At 37.9% G+C, this 23,304-nt stretch overlaps 1 protein-coding gene across 3 annotated transcripts in view; it reads left to right on the forward strand.

Moving 5' to 3' along the window:
• The window catches only part of PHACTR2 (phosphatase and actin regulator 2), a 115,174-nt gene that overhangs the window by 83,866 nt on the left and 8,004 nt on the right, over positions 1-23,304 (forward strand). For all 3 annotated transcript variants that reach the window (XM_006197757.4, XM_015247198.3, XM_015247201.3), the window contains 3 exons: positions 3,602-3,663; positions 6,319-6,456; positions 13,028-13,104. In XM_006197757.4, coding sequence (XP_006197819.2) covers positions 3,602-3,663; positions 6,319-6,456; positions 13,028-13,104 — 277 coding nt within the window. The remainder of the gene's footprint in view (positions 1-3,601; positions 3,664-6,318; positions 6,457-13,027; positions 13,105-23,304) is intronic.

A 23,304-nucleotide genomic window follows, 5' to 3' on the forward strand; every position in this document is an offset into this window, starting at 1 on the left:
CAAAGTCAACTTCAGATTTGACTCCAGCCCTTTTTTACTTCCTTCTTAGTTTGTCTAGGTGTGCTTATTCTGGAAACAAAAGACACGTTTCCAGTCTGGAGAGGCTGATAACTGGCTTATGATATCCTGACATAATATTGTATGGCCAAGGGAAGCAGAGAAGGGAACTGGTGGAGGTCATCCAGAACATTCTGCTGAGCAGTCCCTGGGAACTAAATGGCCATAGCTTACGACACTGTAGTCAGTCCCTGTTTGCCTCTGGGTTCTTCCAAATAGATTACTTTTGTCTGTCTGTTTGTTTTATCTCCAGCTTTTGTTCAAAGGCAATATGATTGTCTATTTGAAGAAAAGTCTATGTGTGACATGGTGTGACTTTTAAGGACACTTACTTTAACTAGGTCATCTTTTCTTGACAGATTAGGAAACTATTCACAACATAAAATATTCAGTGGTTCTCAAATCCAAGCCCATCGCTAGTCTAATAAACATGAATCAAATGGCAGTCGATGCTGATAGCTTCAGTTGGAGACCATAGGACAAACTATATTTTAGTATCATTCCCAGTATCATGCCTTACTTGATCTCTTTCCTAATTTTAGTGCATCTAGGTTTTTTTTTAAGTATATATTGTTATATTTTAGAACTAGTTTCTTAATTTTATTAAAATAGAAAGTAAGTTTTGGTGCTTGAAAGGTCAACTTTTGCTTATCAGGAAAAGAGATGTTCATGGAACACCTTTTACAGCATAGGTGCAAAATATTCAGATCCTCTTACACTATTTAGTTATGACCATTATTCCAACTAAATCTTCCATAGAGAAGAAAATGTCTTAGGCCGTTGAGTTCTGCATGTATTTTTCCCCAATATTATATTATGAAATTTTTTTAAACATGCAGAAAAATTGAAATAATTTTAACAATGATACCCACATATCTGCATCTTACTTTATCACGTATCTGTCTGTCCATTGAGCCATCTTATTTTGGGGATGTATTTCAAAGTAGGTTTATAAATGTATTTTCACTTGTTAAAAACATGCATATAGAAACACATAAAACAGCAAAAAGTGAAACAAACCACAAAAAATGTTTAGCTTTTCTTAACCCATTTTTTCTGAGTTGATGGCTGAAGAATATAATACTCCAGTTGCTTTCTTCTCCTTTTAGCTCATCCATGAAATGCTCTGGGCAGTACTTGGCAGGCAGGTTTCCTATAGTGCCCACCACTGTGAAACTGCATGTATTGCTTGTGTGTTTATGGCAAATGCTTCCTGTGGCTGTTCTGAAATATCTGCCTCTCTCTGCTCTGATGAGTTTACTGAGGGCAAGATTTGTCAGTGAGCCACGTCACTTCCCTCATAACCCTCCAGCCTGTTTAAAGTGACCAGACACGTTTATATCCTGCTTAATAAGTAGCCTCTAATAGGTTTTTTTAAAATAAGGAAACATTCCAAGAACTTGGTGAATTTTTTAAAACTAAGTTTAAGGTTTAACCTTGACTCTTTGTAGAAGAGTTTTCAACGACCATTTAATAAGATTCAGAGGAAGAGTCACATTGTCCTTCCTCCGCACTTCACCCTCTTCCTCTAACTCCTTTAGAAGCACAATTTCAAATGTGGGAAATGTAAGGAATTCAGTTCCTGATGTTAGAAAAGAATTCCCAAATGGTAAATCCTGTGTATGTAACTAACTACAGTTGGCCCTTCCTTTTTCAAATGTCACTGGCTGACACCTAGATGTACAATGTGCTTAATAAGGCTAAAGTATCTAAATCTATTTTCAAGGAAATGGCATTTTGTGCATTTCATGAAAATTGGAGAGTTTGTTAGCTTTGAGTCATATTAGATATCCAATACTTTGTCTTTGAAAAGTACCTTTAAAAATGTAGCATAATCGGAGAGGGTATAGCTCAGTGGTAGAGTGCCTGCTTAGCATGCATGAAGTTGTGGGTTCAGTCCCCAGTACCTCCATTAAGAAATAAACAAACAAACCTAATTACCCCCCCAAAAATAAAATAAAAATAAAAAATAGAAAAACATCACTCAAAAAATATACCATAATCATTGTATAGGAAGAATTGACTGAAATGTTTTAATGACTGTATTTTTCTTTTTATGAATATCATCAAAGGCTTGACATTGTAAAAACCTAATTTGAATCACATGAACCACAAGTTTGGTTTTTGTCTATTATGCATAATTTACAATCCACATGCTTTAATAACCCATTTAAAGTAACTATTTGACCCTAAGGAAGTATTTTAAGGACATCAGAGGATGTGTATTTTGTGAAGCAATTAGAAAAGCCTACAATATTTTCACAGGAAGAAATCTGAATTACGATCAAATTTTGCTTGACACTCATAGGCACTTAATGGAAGCATATTAATTAGTTGTTTCTTGTTTTGCAGGGTGATTTCAGTTTATGTTCACTCTTTGTCTAAATAACCAGACTGATCATCCTCTTTCTTATGAATTAAAATTAGTATTTCAGAAGACTGTCAAAACTTTTCTCTGTCCAGATAAGGAAAATTAATAGACAATTTAGCACGTACAGCTAGCAAATACAAATGTTGTGAATACTGAATACTGATACTTATTCACAATAAAAACAATCTATTGGTAAGAAGTCTATCTGAATTTTTAAATAAATGTATATATTATAGAGGAGATATTTCTTTTTCAGCCTTTAGGTTGAGCCTTTACACAGTGTGATTTTCCTGCAGTAGAATTCATCACAGCACTTTCTAAAAGATAATCTTTCGTAAGCATTGGTATCCAAGAATCTGTGCTCACTTATTGAACAAATGATGAGCTTCAGGAAGCAACAGAGAGAAGTCTGTCAAATAAGCAACCATTAAATCCTGAGTAGTGTTTATTTCTTTGAAAATTCTGGACATTTTTCTCTTAATCCCATCTGTTGGACAGCATTCATTTGAGTTGGCCATTAGATTGTACTACTTGGTGAAGCACTTGAGAAAGGGAAGACTTTGGAAAGTTAGAGTCACAAGAAAATAAATCACCTCCATCAACAGTACACCATAACCCCATTCAGAACACTCTGGTTTGAAAGCAAAGTCCAAAGAAATGATTACATTCTGCTTCTATGGAAACCAAAGCAGACAAATCAAGTATTTTGGTTGGATTTGAAAGGAAGTCAGCAACTCAGACATGCATCAGATGGTTCTAATTTGTTCTTTTGATGTGATTCAGATTTTCACATGAAGGCCAGATCCAGTAGTAATTTTTTATCTGAATTCAAATAAATTGTGCTTATAAGCCTATGAGATGATCAGCAGTGAAAGGTTCTCACCAGAATATGGGCGCTCTGGTGGTTTTTTTCAGAACAGAACAAGAAGTCGGGAAGCAAAAAGATTTACAATTAGTAAATAAACCAAGCCTATGAGGGAAAAGAAAATCTATGAATTAATGATTGATCTTTCTGCAGAATCTTTTGAAAACTTTTTAAAGATGTTAGTAGAGTGTTTGAACAATATCTGTTAAGTCAAATAATTGTGGCCAGATCTGCTTTTCTGATTTTATAATCACTTACAGTAACTAAGTCTTCATGCCTTTCCTTCCTACCCCTCAATTAATAAACAGAAAAGAATGAAGAAGAAGAGCAAGAAGCAAAAATGGAACTTAAACGCAGACTCAGCAGAAAGGTGATGAAACTATGACTGTTAATGAGCATGTGTATTTTGAGATATACTTCATTTTTTAAATGTATATCAGCTCTCTACGTGTAGATCTCATATTTAGGAATAATTATTCCTATTACTCTACTAACTAAACCTACACATTAAAATCAATGTAATCCTTACAGTATGAATTATGTTTATATTTATAAATGCATAATATGCTGATTTTGAAAAGTTAACCATCAAAAGTCTCAAATTGCATTTGCTGATTATGAAAATAACATGCAATCTGTGTGAGGATTGTTAATGCCAAAAGAAAAATGAAGACTAGAAAATCACACAAACATCTCCCATTCAGATCTTTATTGACATTTCAGTGTATAATTTTAAAAAATGCTCACCCTTGCCATGTAGTCTTGGAACTATTAAATAAATAGTCGGTTATTACTGAAGATTCTGAGCTGGGTGAGTAATTTATTAAGTGAACTTGATCACCCAGCTTGCCTGCTGCAGCGCTACCCAAACTGACAAATGTCTCACCACCAGAACTCGACAGTTGTTTCCACGCATTTGTGAAAATATAAATCTGATACCAGAGGCTTTGCTTTTTTCTGTAATTGTTAAAATAATGATATTCTTTGGAAAAATTTGGCACTATCCAAGTTTATATTTCATTATGAACAACTTGTTCAGTAATTCTTCAGATACACCTTTCACACTCGGATGAGACAGGATGAGTAAAATGTGATCACTGCAGTGAAGTGTGTGCCCTGACCCACATTTATCTGGGCTGGAGTTCACAGCGAAAGCATTCTAAGGCAGGTAGAAGAAACACTACATTTCCGTGGAAAGGTTGGAGACTGTATTTTGAAAGATTTTGGTTTTGATTTTTAGGGAAAAAGATCCTTAATTCATCTCCTTTTTCCTCAAAGATCCTAAGTGTCAAACGGTAATCAAGCTGAAAAAGACTCTGTAAACTGAATTTATAGAGATAACTCTTCTAGCCATTCAGTGGCCGTTAAGTCACCAGCTACAGCTAAGCAATAGCCCCTCCTCCCTGCTCCAGGCTCACCCCTGTCATACATGCAGTCTCTTCTCAGTCCAGTTGAGCCCTTCCACGAGGCAATAGAACTGCCTGATCCCCACTTGCCTCCACCTTACTTGTCATAGGTGCAGAACATCCCATAGCACTAATTGTACCCCGAGACTGGTGCGGCCCTGAGGGGCAAGACGGGATTAAAAATTTCTGACCTGTGTGGCCACTGGTCACTTGCCTTTTGGGCAGTCCCCAGAAGCAAGGGTTTCTCTACCTCCTTAACCCTACCTGGCCTGGAGAGGCAGTAGGAAGCAAGCAGTATAGATAGGACAGTAACTGAGACTACAGAAGAACCAATTCGACGATTCCCTTCTGTGTCCATCACCTACCAGGGCTTCATGAAGATCGAAGGGTCTGCAGTGGTATATTCCAGGTCAGGTGTGCCTAAGGGGTAGACCCAGGTCTTCCTAGAATCCTTGAATGCCTTGAATGTTAGAGCATTGACAGTTCACTCTCTGATTTTACTCTAGAAGAAACTGAGGAAAGGAGATGTTTCTGATCACAAAAACATCAAAAAAAAATTTTTTTTGCAGACGTGCTTAATTTTTCCAAAAATTGAGCCCGTGCAAATAAGGAATGCCTCCAAAGAGGACCACTTAGACCATGGATAATCTGGCTGTATACAGAGTATATATGTGGAGAGAAAAGATACTGAAAATGGACCCAATGGGTAGAACATAGACCTGTGTCTACCTTTCTGACAATTCTATGACACCTCCCTACTGCGAAAGGTCACAGAAGCGTGACCCTCCATGGTGGAGAGCAGATGATGCCTGTCAACCAGGGGCCAGGTTTCTTAGTCTCTCGGAACCATTATGTCTTATTCTTGGGCTTGAGAAAGAACCCAGAGAGGAAAGCAAATACAGGGAAGAGTAGGTAAATATAACTCAAAATTTGAATTTGACAAAAATTGTAGAAGGAATCCAGGTTATCAGGAGTATCTTAAAGGTTGCAGCTGGTTTTAAGCAGTTGTGGCCTCACTACAGTACAGTTTTCCAACAGGCACCCCCTCATGCCTGCACAAAGGCTTTTCTGGCCAAAGGTAAATGTCAAATCTGGGCCTGAGTCCTTAGTCCCTCACGGAAGACTGCCATAGGCACACCCTTCACTGGAGCGCTTCTTTGTCGTAATGTTGTGCATTTCTGAATGTATAGGCTGCATATAGTAGGAACGGAGATTTTTATTTTCGTTTTACAAGCTGTGGGGCTTTTGTCTTGATAATTCAGCCTGCAAAGCAGCCGTCCTGTATCTGGGTTACAGTTGTGTCTATGCTGTTTCCTGTTCCCCGTGTCAGAGATGACAGGCGCCTTTATCACAGTGCCAGGCAAGGTGGGGAAAATAGCATAATGCAGGTGGTTGCCAAAGACTCTGACCTAGCTAACAATGGTGATTTTTATAGTCTCAAAATTAGGGCACGCTGCTTTCTAGTTCTCATTAGAAACTCCCAAGATGCTTTTTTTTTTTGTTGTTATCTGAAAGTGACCTTATTTAACCATAACTTTGAAGATCTCTATAGAAAATGTGACACCATGAGGCTGTGAATGGTTTACTGAACTCATCCTTTTTTCCCTGTCGTCCTGTAGCTCAGCCTGAGACCCACAGTAGCAGAGCTGCAAGCTCGAAGGATCCTGCGGTTTAATGAGTATGTAGAAGTCACTGATTCGCCCGACTACGATCGCCGGGCAGACAAGCCCTGGGCCAGGTTAACGCCTGCGGACAAGGCAAGGACATCAGGGGCTTGAGCCATGATTTTATTTATTTATGATTTTATTGCTTTTCTAAAAGCTCCATTACCTACTTAGTCATCCTAGGAGACTAGGTATTACCGAATATCTCAACAATTTTCTGCCTTTGATTATTTAAGCCACTTAAGCCACTTTAGTGATATATTTAGTAGTATCAACATAGTTCTTTCAACTGTCTCAGAAAAAACTGGTTCTTAGTTATTATGCAATCTGCCTGCGTTCAAACCTGGATTGGAGGGAGATGCTGTCCCTCAACCATGATTTATCCTTACTTTTAGAAAATATAACTTATGTAAGTTATCTTTTTAAGGGATTTATTAACAGTGGAAAAGGTATTGATCTGTATCAAGTCTGGCACACTTTTTCTATTAACTGCCAAAGAGTAAATATTTCAGTCTTTGTGGGCCATCCAGTCTTTGCTGCAATGCTCAGCTCTGCTTTGTGGCATGAATGCAGCCAGATGATATGTGAGTGAATGGATGTACATGTGGTCCAATAAAACTTTATTTATAAAAACAGATGGTGAGCCACATTTGGCCTATGGGCCATGGTTTTCCAAACCCTAATCTATATCACGGCTCACAGTTCAGAATAACTGAAATATATACAGGGTTCCATCATGAAGAAAGACTATTTTATGAGAACCATGGTTACATAGTTAAATAATTTTGCCAACTAATTTTTAAGAAATTCTTCACTTTATAAAGTTTTACTAATATCCCAAATAATGGTTTCTATTTTTTGTCTCTAAGCAAAATTTGGTATTGAATAAATTCATCCCACACCCAGTTATGTTCAGCATTTTAGTTGTTTTTTCATAGGAAGGCTAGACAAGTCACCTGGTGTATTATTTTGCAAGAGGTAGTACACACCTTTGAACAAGTTTTCTTCCATTCTCTCCTTTTACTTGTGGGCTTTTGGTCACTCACCTCTCATTTAGTGACTCCTTGTTGACCCTATTCTAGTCACCATTTCTATGCAACGAATTGTCCCAAAACTTAGTGGCTGAAAACATCTGTTTTATTATATCTTACAGATTTTGTCAGTTGGGGATTTAGTCAGGGCTTAGCAGGGTGATTCTTCTGCTGTTCATGAGCTTGACTTAGGTCACTCAGTGCTATTCAGCTGACAGTGGCTGCTCTGGAGGGTCTGAGATGGCTTCTTTACATGTCTGGTGTCTTGGTGAGGATGCCTCAGAGACTCGGCTTAGTGGTTGGACTCAGCTGGGACTGTCCACTAAGCACCTACATGTGGCCTCTTCAGCATGGTGGCCTCCAAGTTGTTATGTGTCTTACGCGGTGGCTGGCTTTCCTCAGAGTAAGTGTCCCAAGAGAACCAGGTGACAGCTGCATGGCCTTCTGACCCAGCTTCAGAAGGTACCCAGCCTCACTTCTACCATGTTCTGTCAGTTACAAGCAGCTCATAAGGTCAGCCCAGATTCAAGAGGAGGGGAATTAGCTCTGCCTTTCAGTGGGGGAGTGGTGGCAAGGTCATATTGCAGAAGAACATGTGGGCTGGAGTTATTATTGCTGCCACCTTTGGTAATTAGGTTGGTTGGTTTGTTTTAATGGAGATCCTGGGGATTAAACCCAGGACCTTGTGCATGCTAAGCACACACTCTTACCACTGCGCTATATCCTTTCCCTGCTGCCGTCTTTGGAAAATACAATTTGCCATATCCACCATTCCCAGTTATCATGTTACTCAAATGTTGAACTTCAGAAAGGGAGGCTGAGGGTGAAAGGTAAATGAGTGAAAAATCACAGCAAGTGCAAAGTATACAAGCAGTGAGTCTAAATGATTGACCACCCTCATATGCAAACCACATTCTCCAAACGCTAGAAAGAGTCTTTCCTAACTCCTGTCTATTGTTGGAAGATAAAGCTTGTCCACGTCTTGCTATAACAGAGAGGATTTTTCTTCTTAATTTTGTATTGAAACAAAAATAGATTTTTGTGCTGGACTTCTAGGCTGCAGGGGAGATGTACTTGGTCAGATTTTCTTCTGCAGGCTTAGTGTCTGTTCATGAGTAATTTGAAGGCACATGACTTTCGAATCTCCCCTGCACATTGAACTCTGATCCCCAGAGCCCAGCCAGAGGCCCTTCTTACTCACACATGAGGCTCATTTTCTCCTTCTAGCATTGTTTCTCCCATTTCCCTGAGACTTCTGAAGATCTAAAGGACTGCATTTTTAGAACCGTATTGTAGTTTTTTTTTCCTTGAAGGAAAATAAGAATAGTTTCTTTTAGATAGAAAAAAAATGTATAGAAAATAGAAAGAAGGCAATAATTTAAAATGCTATTAATGTGTAGTGCATTGTACACATACAAGAGACTCGTGTTCTTTGGCAGAAATCAGAATATTCAACAATACAAGAGGAAATAACAATTATAGTGCATATCAATGCATGATATATTTAAGAATTTCTAAACCTATTGTTTTCAGCCTAACACTGAAAAAACTTTTGCTTTCTCTAGATGTTAAAAGATTTGTATAATGAAATATTACTTATTGCCCAGAGATTCTAAAACTATCAATGGTCTTAGTGTATATTTTATTTTAGAATGAAAACACATACTAATCACCCCTATTATAATAGGCATTTTTGGATTTCTGTTGCTTTTTACCGTAAAACATTTCATAATGTATAGTGATAAAAATTTATAATGATATATTTTATCACTAAGTTAATATATATAAAAACCTATAATTTACCTTTCATATTAAAAAGTTTTACATTTTCACTTTCAAGCTGTGTATCTCATTTAAAGAAAAAAACTATTGAAAGTGAATATTTCTACCTCTGCTCTCAGAATAAACACTGAACTTCTGGCCAGCCTAAAGGAGCCATCCTATCTCTCTCTTTTCTTAGTACTATTTTCTTAGTGCCACTAAGATCCCACTTTGCATTTAAAATTTTTTTTGAACTTCAAATTTGAAGAAAAGAATCAATAGCCAATTAGTCAATAACCAATCAATGTCCATTCTATGAAAACACTGTGCTGGGTGCTCTGGGGAAGCTGACAGATCTGGTAATGTTGTTAAACTGCCCAATATAGGAAAGAGACATGGTGGGGAAAATGCCTTTTTAATTGTGAACTTGTTGAGCTTAAGTCACCTTTACCATTAAATTTTCTACTTTAGACTCTATGTGCTTGGGCAGAGCACTAGAAACAGACACATATATAGTGAGATATAGATAGCCTATGTCTATATCTGTGCTGAAGTAGATGAGCCCTAAGTTGACAGGTAGAGCCAGAGAAAGCTATCAACTTGGCTTGAAGATTGAGGCTCACATGGCAGTTGCCATCTCCCTGGGGTAGGTTATGGGACTCCACGGTGGAGGGGAGGGCAGGCTTTGGAGCTGAGCACTTATGGGTTTGATTCCTACTTGGCCACTTGGTAGATGTTTGACCTTGGCCAAGTCATTTAGCTTGGATTTCCTCACTGATAAAGTAGAGCCAATTATATCTATCTTGACAATTAGGTAGATTATCTGTAGACTTCCAGCTCATCAGTAAATGGTAGCTCTTACCAGTGTCACGTTCATGGTGAGGCTTGATAATCTAAGCTTTGTTCCCCATCAGTGACATTTTCACTGCTCACTGAAGCCTCAGTTTACAATCTAGTCTAAATTTATCCAATGAAATAAAATCCAAACTTTTTCAGACAATACATGGATTTGTCCAACAAGTTACTAAGTAATCATTTATTAAAACCCTTTTAATATATTAAATATTGTTTTAAATATTGGGAACTTAGAGATGAATAGAACATGCTACCCTCCCAGGAACACAATATCTAAGCAGGTCCTAGGAAAGACTGAGATTTTAATTCCATATGGAGATATTCCCCGGCTTGTTCTGGTTGCCCGGGCAGCAGAGGAGAGTACACTTACCTCCCCGTGGCATTGAGCTGAAATGGGTAGTCAAGAAATCTCTGCTGTTCCATATCAGATTTTTATTAAATAAATAAGCAAAAGACATCAAAATGATTTGAGTTCTAGTTAATGCTGGCCTCACCATTCATATTATTTGAGAAAGCAGCAGGGTCCGTATGTTAACAAATCACCTGTTGCTTGTGGCCAGGCTGACCCCTGAGCTGACTGGGAGTGGTTAAGCAGACTTTCCACCACCAGTCATCACCAGTCAATTTAAAACTTTTGTAGTCATTTTTGTTTCCTTTTCCCCTTCTATAATTTTCATGGTACCAAAAAATGCTACATATTTGGTGCCAGTGCTGTCTCCTGTGGGCTTCTCTTGTTTCAGTCTTAGGAATACCCACCTAGCTTGGGGTCAGTGGCTTCCTATAGTTGGTCCACCTCAGTGCCATTCAGGTTCCAATCCCACTACGTCAGCCTAACTCTATCTATCCTGTTATCTTTAAAAAAAAAATCAGTCCCCTTTATACTTACGTGAAGAGTTAGTAGGCTTAAACTCTGGTCTCATTTGTATAGAAGGGGGTTAAGATGATTGTGCATGTATTTCCTGAACATAAAGGCTATCTGGTTACTTTTTTCCCTCTCAAAACTCTCCCAGGAAACCTTCTCTTTAAATAGTAAAAGGAAGTAATTCTTGGAATAAAACTGAGTTCTCTTTCTTCAGCGAATTTTTAAGCTGAGTATTACATTTCTTTAACTGCCTGTAGTCATATCTTCCTGATACATATTTTGAAACAACCAGTCCCTATAATTTTGCATTACATTAATTGCCTATAACTGACTCATTATTTCTAATTACAAGCCAGCACACACAGCATGGAGAGCTGAGACAATTCTCTGGATAACTTGGGCCCTGAAGCTCATTTTATTGGAAAGAAGGCAATCTGTCACCATACAAAGTCATCACAGTGTTACTGACTATGTTCCTTGTGCTGTACGTTACATCCCTGTGACTTATTTATTTTGTAACTGGAAGCTCTTAATCTCTCTCATCCATTTTACTCATCCCTCTGCTTCCTTCCCCCTCTGGCAACCACTAGGTTGTTCCCTGTATCTATGAATCTGTTTCTATTTTGTTATATTTGTTCATTTGTTTTGTTCTTTGGATTCCACATATACAATGAAATTGTGTGCTATTTGTCTTTCTCTGTCTAACTTATTTCACTTAACATAATACCCTCTAGGTCCATCCATGTTGTTGCAAATGGCAATATTTCATTTTTATGGCTGAGTAATATTCCATTGTATGTATAAACCACACCTTCTTTATCCATCTATCAGTGGACACTCGGATTGCTTAAGGAAGACTTTTTGATAGATGTTAATTGGTGATGAGTATAGAGCATCTCTGCTATTTTAGCTACTGGTTCTGGGTATCAGTTAGTTTTTACAGTGAGTAAAATAAAGTATCCTCACTGTTAATCTCATTTGTGAAACAAGAGATATAGTCTTATCACAAGAGACTCAGGTCCACAAATATTTCTCTACTTGGTTCATCCTCTTCCAAAAACCAGTAGCAAGAACTATTGCCACAGTTCTCAGCCACAGGTTCCTCATAGAAAACTACAGGGGCTGAGGAATATATCTGGGGAAACAAAACAATCTGACTGTGGCATTTAAATGTAACACTGAAAGGAGCCTTGGGGAAAAGGTTGTATATTGCAGTGATAGCTAGTGATGGAAGAAGGCCAGAGAGAGGCCTCAGGGCTTTCCTCTTTTTCTTTTTCTATAATTCTTTGCTTTCCAACCACAAGGTAGATTTTCTTATCTCCCAGTGAAGTCGTCCTCTGTGGTTTGTAATGCTATTCTACTTTTTGGCTGAAGGGTCTGTCTTCCAGAGGTTGTGGGGGTGCTTCTATTAGTATTTTTAATTTACATGAGGAAAAACTTCTTTGTAGAAAAATTAGGAAATAAAGATAGGCACAAAGTTTAACCCCCAAACCAACCGTGATCCAGCGACTCTTGTTCATAGATAACAAATGTTAACATTTTGATGAGTGTCTCAGCTTTTCAACCTGAAGGACACAAGCATCTGTTCCAACCTCAGCGTTTATATGGCATGGATTAGGTGTTTATTAAGTAGTAACAGTAATAGCATTCTACTTGATACTTCTTGGAGTGGCCTGAAATACTGTGCTGAAATTTTTAATTCTAACTGTCCAGACTTTCAATATTAAAGAATAAATAGCAACTGCCTTCTCCATAGCTCTGTGGCAGCTCGTCAAAACCATGTTGCTATGGGTGGTATTACAGGCAGGACTTTCATAGGAAAACGATACTGTTTCTCGGAAAATCTCATGACCTGTGCTATTCTTGTGGTCAGCGAGGTTGGGGGATGTGTGTGGCTCATGGATCGGGCCCCAGGATGAGTCTGGCCAAGGCTTGCTTCCTCTCCACCTCGTTGGTGGCCCTGGAAGGGAATCTGCCCTGGTTTTAGTTTGGCTGTAGTCTTGGTATCATAGTTGTCATACCTCCACCTAGTAGAATTAGGAATCCTGTTCTCCAAGGCACTTCTTAAAAGAATCTCTGCTTCACTGACGCTATACATGCTGGGAAAGTTTGTGACCTAAATAACAACTCTGTGTATCTATTCTTTCCTACTTAGGCAGCAATAAGGAAAGAACTAAATGAATTTAAAAGCACAGAAATGGAGGTTCATGAAGAGAGTCGACAGTTTACCAGGTAGGTAAACAAAGTGCAGTTGAACATATCAAGAATGAGTAAGATGGAAAATTGTAAGTTATGTGTGTTTCACAACAATTTAAGTTTTGTAAAAAATATAGTTTAGCACAACACCATCTAGTGAACATTTCTAAAATTAAGTCTTTTTTTTTTTTCCCCGAAGTCTGAATCATTTTAAAAGGACTATGTTTTGGTTTCTTTCTTAGTTTTAGTTTCTGGGCCAGAAGACAAGCATCAGCATCATTTATTCTGCTCTTGAAGAGACACAGTTAAGTTTTTATGCCCAGAACAGATGGGGGTGAGAGCCAGTGTGGGCACATATGTGTCTGCTTTGGACTCCCAGAAGACATAACTTAGGATAGAAACTCAATTTTTAGAGGATGTAACTTAGAAAGGAACCCAGTTTTTACTGCTGCCACAGAAGATCACTATAATCCTATTATTTTTCCTCCCAACACACTTCAGTTTCACCAGCTGCTAAAACCGGCAGGGACCTGAGTGACCTTGTAGTCTGACCCCACACTTCACAGGTGTTCCGTTTATTTATATCTCACGGGTTTACATGCTTTGCTTATATAACAGGTGTTATATAAAAAATTGAAGAATTTGCATGCCAATCAAATTTTTGAAAATTGAATTGTTAAAAAACACTTCAGAACAGATGATTACATGAAGAATACCCTGGTCGTCTTTCTGGAAAGCAAATACTTATCCCAAGGCTAGAAACAGCCTCTGTAGGGCAGCCATGCATCATGGTGCTACAGTATCTGCAGTGGTTGTGTTGGTGGTGGTGACATGCTGGGGAGCATGTCCCGTGATAAAGGAAGCAGTGGTAGAACTTCACAGTTTAATAACAAATCCATTCCCTGAAGTCCACGGGGACCTGCTTGCTCCTTACCTATTGCTCCTGTAATCATGTCTGCTATGTAGAAGAAACTCCCCTTTCTCCTCGGGGTAGTTCTTCCTGATGTTTTGTTTTCTCCCATGTCATGTTTCTTTGTAAGTGCATGTAGGGCTTTCAGACATCCTGAATATATAGGCTTTTTCTTTATTTGAGTACGTTACCCTATCATAATGCCGTCTTGGACCCATCACATGCCCATATCAAGCCAGACCTATTTGTTCTCTCCTTTTCTCCCTTCTACTTCTGGGGCCAGGAAAAATTCATGCTAGTATCTAACACTGTGGCTACACTTCTCCAGTAAAGTTGATCACCGTAAGTTGGATATTTATGGTGACACTGAGCTGGCTAGGACCTCTGGATAACTGGGACGATGGTGTGTGCTTGTGTCTTTGAGTTCTGACCCCTGAGATGTAGCGACTGCACTCAGCCCAGTCTTTGACATTCAGAATGGTTTTCCTAACAAATTGTAGTGTCTGATTAACTCATTTTAATTTGGTAGCATTATATGAAGAATAAATTCCAATAGAAAACCAGTAGATTTTAAAAATACATTTATATGTAAGTTCTCATTTTATGAAAATTAAACATGTATACTCGAATAAGTTCTGTTGTACACTATGAACAAGTCAAAAAAAGTACAATATTGGGAGAAGTAAAGGTATTTCTTTTTTATAAATGTATTTTTATGTACACAAATAATCTAATTAAGCATTCAAACAGCACAAAAATCTATCAAAGGAAAATGAAAACTCCATTCACTCCTTCCCCAAATTCATTTCCATTCTCACAGGTAATCACAAGTAAAAGTTTGTGTAGATCTTTCTAGACAGTTTTCCGTACATTCACAAACGTGCATATATATGTGATATATGTGTACATACTTACGTGCATTTATGTACACCCTCTCAGTTTTTCACAAAGACAGCATCTAGAGAATCTTCCCATGTTAGTATATATTTCATTCATTTGGATGACTCTATGGCATTTCATAGATAATACACTCTGTCATAAATTATTGAACAATTATTCTATTAATGCATGTTTATGAAAATTTAAGTTTTCCATTATTTAAACAATGCTACCTTGACTTTATGAGTACATCTTTTTCCATACATGCCAGTGTTTCTATAGCATAAGTGTATTTGCCATGTCTACTAAACATGTATTTTTTAACATTTTGAAAGATACTATTCTGTGTCTTCCCGAAAGGACACTCAGTTTACACTGTGATTTCCAGCGAACATGACTGGTCTGCTCATCCTTATCAGCATTTGGAGGTTGGGAGAGGTTTCTAAAGAATGAACAATAATATCCTATTTCATTGATTTCTATAAGCTTGGGCATCTTTATATATTTTTATTGGCCATTTATTTTTTGAATTCTTTGATTTTCTTTGATCAGTTTTCTTTGGGGTTGTTTGTCTTTTTCATATGGATTAGTAAAATCTCCTTAGGTATTGTGCACATCAGCCCTTTATTACATGTGTCTCAGTACTTTAATCTGTTGTTAATGTTTTAACTCTTTGTGGTCTTCTGTTTAAATTTCTGCATATTCAAGTTTGCCTGTATTGTTATTTTTTTACTTCATTTGTTTTGTGTCTTATGGAGGATGGCCAAGATTTTAAAAGTATTATCTTCAATTTTTATACATGCTTTTTTTATACTTTAATCTTTCATTCACTGGGCATTTATTTATATGTGTGATTCAAGGGAGTAAACTAACTTTACTTTGTTCTGAATCAATAGTCAATTGCCCCAATGCCCTATATTTCCCCTTTATGTGACATTCGTCTTTTAATATGCACGTAGGTCAATTCTGGATTCTTCATTGAGCTCTAGTGAGCTGTCGTCTATCCTTGCACCGTGTCATATGATTTAATTCGAATAGATTTGTAGTATGTTTTTAAATCTGATGGGATATTTTTTTACCTTCAAACTTCTTTTGGCTTTTTTTCTATATTTACTCATCTTCAGATATTTAGAGTATACTTGTGTGTTCTGTAAAAGAGTCTATTGATACCTTTATTGTTTAAGCAAATATTAGTAGATGCAAAGAGTGATGAGCTGCATTTCCAAAGAAAATCATGGGCCTTTATTTATTTATTGGTAACAGTCGATACGAAAGTAAGCTTTTAAAGTTTTCCCAAAAATATATTGGTTAACACTCTTTAAAATGTCTTTTAAAGACAGTTTTGGGGGAATGGGCAAATTAAGTGAAGGGGATTAAGAAGTGCAGACTTCCAGTCATAAAATACATAAGTCATGGGGATGTAATGTGCAGCATGGGGAGTATAGTCAATAATATTGTAAAAACTTTGTATGGTGACAGATGGTAACAAACTTACCATGGTGATCACTTCATAATGTACAAAAATAACGAATCACTATATTGTATACCTGAAATGAATATATTCTAAGTCAATTGTAGTTCAATTTTTTTTAAAAAACTTAAATTTCCAGATAAGGAAAAACTAAATATTCATATCACTAAGATAAATATTCCTTGCTTAAGTATTTTTTAAAACTTGGCAGTAAAGCAAATGTCTCCTGCTATTTTTCCATTGATTTGTATTACATCATTAGAGTTGCATTCCAGTAGAGAAGTATTTTGGCTCTGAGACTTTTAAAATAATATTTAATGATTTTTAAATTGTTTTCAGTGTTTCTTTTAAAAGGTAAAAGTTTTGGTAAATACTGCAGAGTCTAATCAAAATAATACAAACGTATGATAATGTTTTACGTTCAGAAAATTGCTCATGTAGAAGACGGCGGTGCCCATAGCCCCAGGCGCCCTTTGAGGGAATAAACTCGCCATGGATCATGACCTGGGCCTGGATCTGAGTGCAGCCCAGATAGAGAGCAGCTCACTTGTTACAAAGCCCTTCTCATTAGCACCAGACATTATCTCCTTATATCGAGTAAGCCTTCCCTTCAAAACCTAAACCTATTAACTGCCTGCAGATTTAGGGTGGTTAATAAAAGGGTTTAGACAACCCTGTTTCCTCTGCCCAGACACCTCTTTATCCAGAGATAGTCTGAACGCTGGGAGGATCCCTTCCCATATATAGCTTCCTTTGCTTCTATATCTCTGGGAAGATTCACAAAACCTGGTAACATTGGTTGGCTCTGGGAGGGGAATTGGATGGCTAGGGGCAGGCATGGTGGGGAGACTTTACTACTCACTCATTTGAACCTTTTGAGTTTTTGAAACGTAGAATCTAGAATTACCTAGTCAAAACCAAACATTTAAAAGAAAAAATGAAGGATCAGGGGGAGGGTATAGCTCAAGTGGTAGAGTGCATGGTTAGCATGCACAAGGTCCTGGGTTCAATCCCCAGTACCCTCTCTAAAAATAAATAAACCTAATTACCTCCCTCTGCCTCCCAAAAAAGAATTACGTGGATAATTATTTTAATCATACAAATAATCTAAAAAAATAGAATTAATAGAAAAAAAAAAAAGAATGACCTTTGTGGGGAGGATATAGCTCAAGTGGTAAAGTACATGCTTAGCATGCACAAGGTCCTGGGTTCAATCCCCAGTACATCTTCATAAAATAAATAAATAAATCTAATCACCTCCCCACCACAAAAAAGTTAAAAACAAACAAACAAACAGGAAAAATGAAGAATCAATTTCCTAAAGCCTTCCTTCTGTAAATGAAGATTCTATCATGGTGGCTTTTATTGAATAGTGTACTGGCAGGTTGAATAGTGTACTGGCAGGTTGAATAGTGTACTGGCAAGACTACTGTGACACTCCTGCTTTTATGTATCGAGAAGTCACCTCTGAAAACTCCATCGTGGGGTACATTCTCTGCGTGATTGATCTGAAGAGTGGATTGTAACGATCCACTCTTTCATCTAATTCCCCTACTTTCTCCAGATGGCTCTAAAATTGGAATGCATTCTAGGGCCTTGTGAGAAGGATGAGGATAAGTGGCCTCCCTAAGAATTCATCCTTTGGTCTGTGAGATACCAGCCAGGCTCTAAACTCTGTTCTTTAGAACACTTGCTGCTTGTCCAGCCACATACTGTGTTTTCATCCCCCAGCAACTGCCTGCCCAGCCTACTGTGTAAAACCCAAAAGACCATTTGAAGGGCAAAGTACTATTAAATAAGGCCATTGCATTCTGGAAAGAGATCACCATGGCAAAGAAAAGCCACTTCCCTTCCCATAGTAAATGAGATTTCTACAATTTAAAATAAGTCTCTAAATTATAAAGACATATAAATTGTATGAAAAAAATTTTACATAAAAACTAAGCTTTAAGATGGTTATAGCTGAGTGGTAGGATCTATCTGGCTAATTGTAATCTTTGGATATGCTCTGCTTTCCAAATTTTTTAAAATGTCAACATATATCAGTTTATAGTCAAGGGAGAATATTACTTTTTAAAATAAACTTTGATTAGAAAAATAATAAATAAACCTAATTATCTCTCCTCCCCTCAAAAAAATTAAAAATAAATGAATAAATATAAATAAACTTTGAATTTTGTACATACGAACATTTGTACAGTATGCAAAGTAGTACTTTCAGATATATAATTTTGTTAGCTTCTAAATTATTTGCTTATCATATGAAGCAAAGAATCATTAAATTTGACACCCTTAGAGCCAAAATGGGCCTCAAGAGATGTTAAGTGGAAAAATCAAGATACTGACTAAAGGCTTACATGTGTGTGTGTGTGTGTATATATATATATATATATATATATAGCAGTGGTTTGTTTTATTTTAAAATTCAGATCCATGGGCAGGAAAAGATTAGGAAATAACATTTAAAAACTCAGCCTTAGGAAAAAATGAAATATTGCCTTTTGCAGCAACATGGGTGGACCTGGAGATCATCATACTAAGTAAAGTAAGTCAGAGAGGGAAAGACAAATATTACATGATATCACTTACATGTGGAATCAAAAAATAATACAAATGAATCAATATACAAAACAGAAATAGAATATAAATTTATGGTTACCACAGGGGAGAGGGAGGAGGGGAGGGATAAATTAGGAGTTTGGGATTAACAGACATAAACTATGTATGAAGTAGATAAGGACCAAGGATTTACTGTATAGCATAGGGAACTATATTCAATATCTTGTAATAACTTATAATGGAAAATAATCTGAAAAAATATATATGTAACTGAATCACTTTGCTGTGTACCTGGAACTCACACAATATGATAAACCATCTATACTTCTAAATAAATAAATAAATAAATAAAAGCAAGTAATACCAAACCTTTAAAAAAAAAAAAAAAACTCTTTAATGGTTTGTCATAGAGTGGGGTTATAGGGTGTTTTTTTCCTTTTCTCTACTTTTCAGATTTCTTCAGTGTAGTTATGTTGAGATGTATGTGTGTGCCCGTGTGTATTTAAAGCATTTGTCTCGTTCTGCACACCTTGAGTTCTTACTATCCTATGTGGGTTTACAGATGACGTAAACCCCATTCTAAGCCTCTAGATATGTTCATCAAAATGTGACGTATGACAGGAATTATGCTGTGACCACAGTGAACATTAATTCAGGGGCCCTACACAGAGAAATGAGAAGGCTACTTCGGCCAGTGGGGCTCTGTTTACTTGCTACCTGGACAGAAACTAAAAAGAATTGCAAAATGCTGCTTTGACCACCAGAGTTGCAAGCATGGCTCTGCATTCAGAATAACAGAATCCCACCCAGTGTGTGATCTGACGTCGGCAGAATAAGGAGCAGCGGTTTAGCAGAACCTCCTCATTTGCTCAACATAAGTGTGTGTGTACCCTGAGCATTAAACCCTTTTAAATAAAAGCGAAATTAATTATTTAGGATTTCTGTATATATCAACTAAGGAAGTATAGGAAAGTAATAGTTTACATTATGAGTAATTTCATATTTTATATTATCTGAATGAATGTACAAGAAGGTGAGTAAATTTTTATATATTAATTTGTGGAGGAGCCTTTGTGGAAAAGAATTATCTTTACCCAAATTCCATGACTTAAAAATAGTTTTTATTCCTATTCACTCCCTCTCAACGGTATGAAAATAAAAATTTATTGCAGTTTTAACAAGAAGAAGAAAATATAGATAACTTCGAATTTGAGTTTCAGGGCACTTCTGAAAAAGGTGGACAAAAAGCTGAAGTAACCTGAGGGCACAGTAGATCTATTTATTGCTTCATCAACTTGAAGCCTAAAGCCAAAACTGTCATTCTGCTGGATAGGCAGACTTCTCCAGAGGTAAAGTTGAACTTCATGTACTTGAAAATGAATGCAAACCACTGAGTAGTACCAAACTTAAGAACAATTTACATTTTAGAGCTGATTTTAAGGATAAGTTGCCTGATTTAAAAAGGATATGAATGTCCTTTTCTGATTGGATAGAGCAAGAAAATATATGGGGTTTTTTTTTTTTTGGCCAGATCTGGGCAGTGCATATGAAGAGAGGTTACATTTCTGACCCCTCAGCTTTGTCAGTGTATTATTGCATTCACCATATGAGTTGGTCATCTTCTCTTAGCCAGGCCTGGAAGCTGTGCTAATGGCCTGGCCTTCCAATAAAATCCAGCCTGAACTCTCTCTAATGGAATCCATGGGCAAATAGTGTCTGCAGAAAAAACAAAAAATTTTACAGTGCCCAGCTAATTTTTGGAAATTAAAGACAGGACACTTTGCAGGAAAATGCTGGGCTGTAGAAGGCTCTAAATCTCTTCTGGTTCACTGGCTACTCGCTTTGTTGTCCAGCCCAATCTTTAATTTACCTTATTCATCCCAGAGACATTACTGATAGGAGGAGAAAGCCTCTCATATCAGGATCGTCCTTTGAATCCAGGACCAAATGAAGATTAGGACATTATGGAATGTTTGGTGTATAAAGTCGAGCAAATTTGGAGAGACCTAAAAGAAAATTGTTAAATTAGATGAGTTTGCATTTAATTCCTAGAAAGAAAAAAAAAGACTGACAAAGAGGGGCCTTCGGTAGCTCATGGTGTGAGGATCCGGCAGGCGCAGTACGTCTGTCTGCATCCCCAGGGCTCCTGCTCCCTCCTGTGCTGAGGACAGGGCTTGTGTGTCCTGTGCAGAGGTAAGCTGCCTCTCGTTTCGCCCCCAAGGGCATCACTGGGCTTGCTTAGCGTGTAATTGCGAAAAGTTTGTGCTGAGTCTGTTCTCATCTAGTTCCCTTTGCGGCAAAAGGCAAACGTCTTGAGACAACTGTAGCAGTCAAAGTGGCCTGGATTTGGGGAACAGGACTTCTCTCTGGTCAAAACTGGCCAAAACTGGCAGATGTAGAATCCAGCTGATTACATTTTCCATTCCATTCTGCCCAGAGGGCACCAAGAATAGCCTGTGAATGAAAGCATGGAGGAAGGCATGTTTCGATCTCATAGTCTAGTGTAGGTTAGGAATACAGAGTCTCAAGCCTGGCATGTTTACTTACCAGCTCTCTACCTTGGGTTCATGACTTAGCATCCCTGTGCCTCAGTTTCCATATCTGTACAAAGGGGATACAGGAGTACCTGCCTCATGGGATTATTTGGAAGATTAAATGAAGTAATATATGTTTAGCACTTGGACTTGTGCTAGGCACATAGTAAAATTTAATATAGTCAGCTATCATTGTTAGTCTCTTTTTCTTTCACATTTTATATAAAAAGTTTGACTTAAGAGGTTTCCAGTTCTTGAAATATTTGTATAGAATTTGTATAGAATTTCCATAGTGTTCTTCAGGTTAGGGTTGACTTCCTAGAAAGCATGATGGAATGTCCCATCAGATGGGTTATCATATTCGGTTGTAGTTGTGAATGAAAAATAATTGCCTGCCTTATCAGTCAACAAAGGACGCTGCAGCCATCAGCCACTACTGCCGACCCAACAGTGGGTGAGAGAACTGTGAGCCTGAGAGAACTGAGGATGGAGACACGCAGGCTGCCCGCAGGCTGCCCACTGACAAGTCCTCAGCCTCTGCAGCCACCCACAGCCATGCTCCCGAGGGAACTCAGGATGGGAAAGCGCAGAATACCAGCCTTAGATTAGCTAAGTGAACATCAAAGGAATGAATTGAATGAGCCCCAACCTTTGCATCTTCCCATACATAGCAAAGCACTAAATTCCTCAACTTGAGATACCTGGTTTTGTTTAATTAACAATAATCTTTTGGTGTTCCAACTACCTGGTCTTCGTTGTGAAAACTTGTCTATATCCTGGCTCCTCCCCTGCCTCTTCAGAGCAGTCTCTCAGAGCAATCGAGAGGCCACATCCTGGGCTTAAGTCCTCAAAAATGTCCACCAGATAAAACTCTCAACTTTTAGATTGTGCATGTTTTAACCAATGTCGTTAATTTTAGGGGTCTCATGATTGAACTCTTCAGTTATGTAGAATTATTTCTAGGAAGAGTTACCAAATAAGCAAGTGCAGCTATATTCATGTATTCAGTTGCTTGTGTGTTCAACAAATACTTACTGAGGAAGGCAGTGAGCCTGGGAATTTAGAACACGTCAAAGTCCTCACTCTCACATGCTTAATGTTCTAGTGAAGGAGACAAACCATTAGCAAGTAAACAAACAAACGTGATCGTTTCTGATAGCGCTAAGTGCTATGAAGAAAATATAGTAGGATGCTGAGAGAAGAACCAGGATGGCTATGGCTAGGGTGGCTAAGAAGGGGTCTCTTGAGGAAATGAAACTTACTCTGTGATTTAAACGACAAGAGGGAGCTCTGAGCACTGTTGAGGGAAAGGGAAACACTCCCCCTAAAGGGGGTCAGCTGACCTAGAGGGACAGAGCTGATGCAAAAGGCCTGAGGAGGGAAAGAACTTTGCATGGTCAGAGGGCAGGGAGAAAGCCCAGGTGACAGGCATACTGTCTCTGCTTAACAAGCGCAGAGCATGGAGGTGCACACACCTGCCCAAGGTTACGGTCGGTAGAGTCAAGAATTGAACGTGTAGTGGACACATTCTCCACTTTAATCACAGCATGTTTGCTGGTTTTGGAAAGCTTGATATATCCCATTTTTATTTCGACTTTTGGGAAGTCTGACAGGCAGCAGAAGTATCACAGGCCCCATGCATCCATCACACAGCTTCTCTAATTAACTTACGGCCAATTTTGTTTCATCTCGTCTTATGTCTTTAATTTTTTCATTTTTTAATGCTTTGATTTAGCACAGCAATGTTTATCAGGCAGTACCGTATGCCAGATATTATATTCAGTGAGTATATAGAAGTGAGTAAGCACAAGTCTTTCCTCAGGATCTCATGATCTAAGAAGAGAGGCACACCTATACTACGCGCGCACACATACACACACACA

This window comes from Vicugna pacos, chromosome 8 (genome assembly GCF_048564905.1).
Source record: "Vicugna pacos chromosome 8, VicPac4, whole genome shotgun sequence".
Taxonomy (NCBI): Eukaryota; Metazoa; Chordata; class Mammalia; order Artiodactyla; family Camelidae; genus Vicugna; species Vicugna pacos.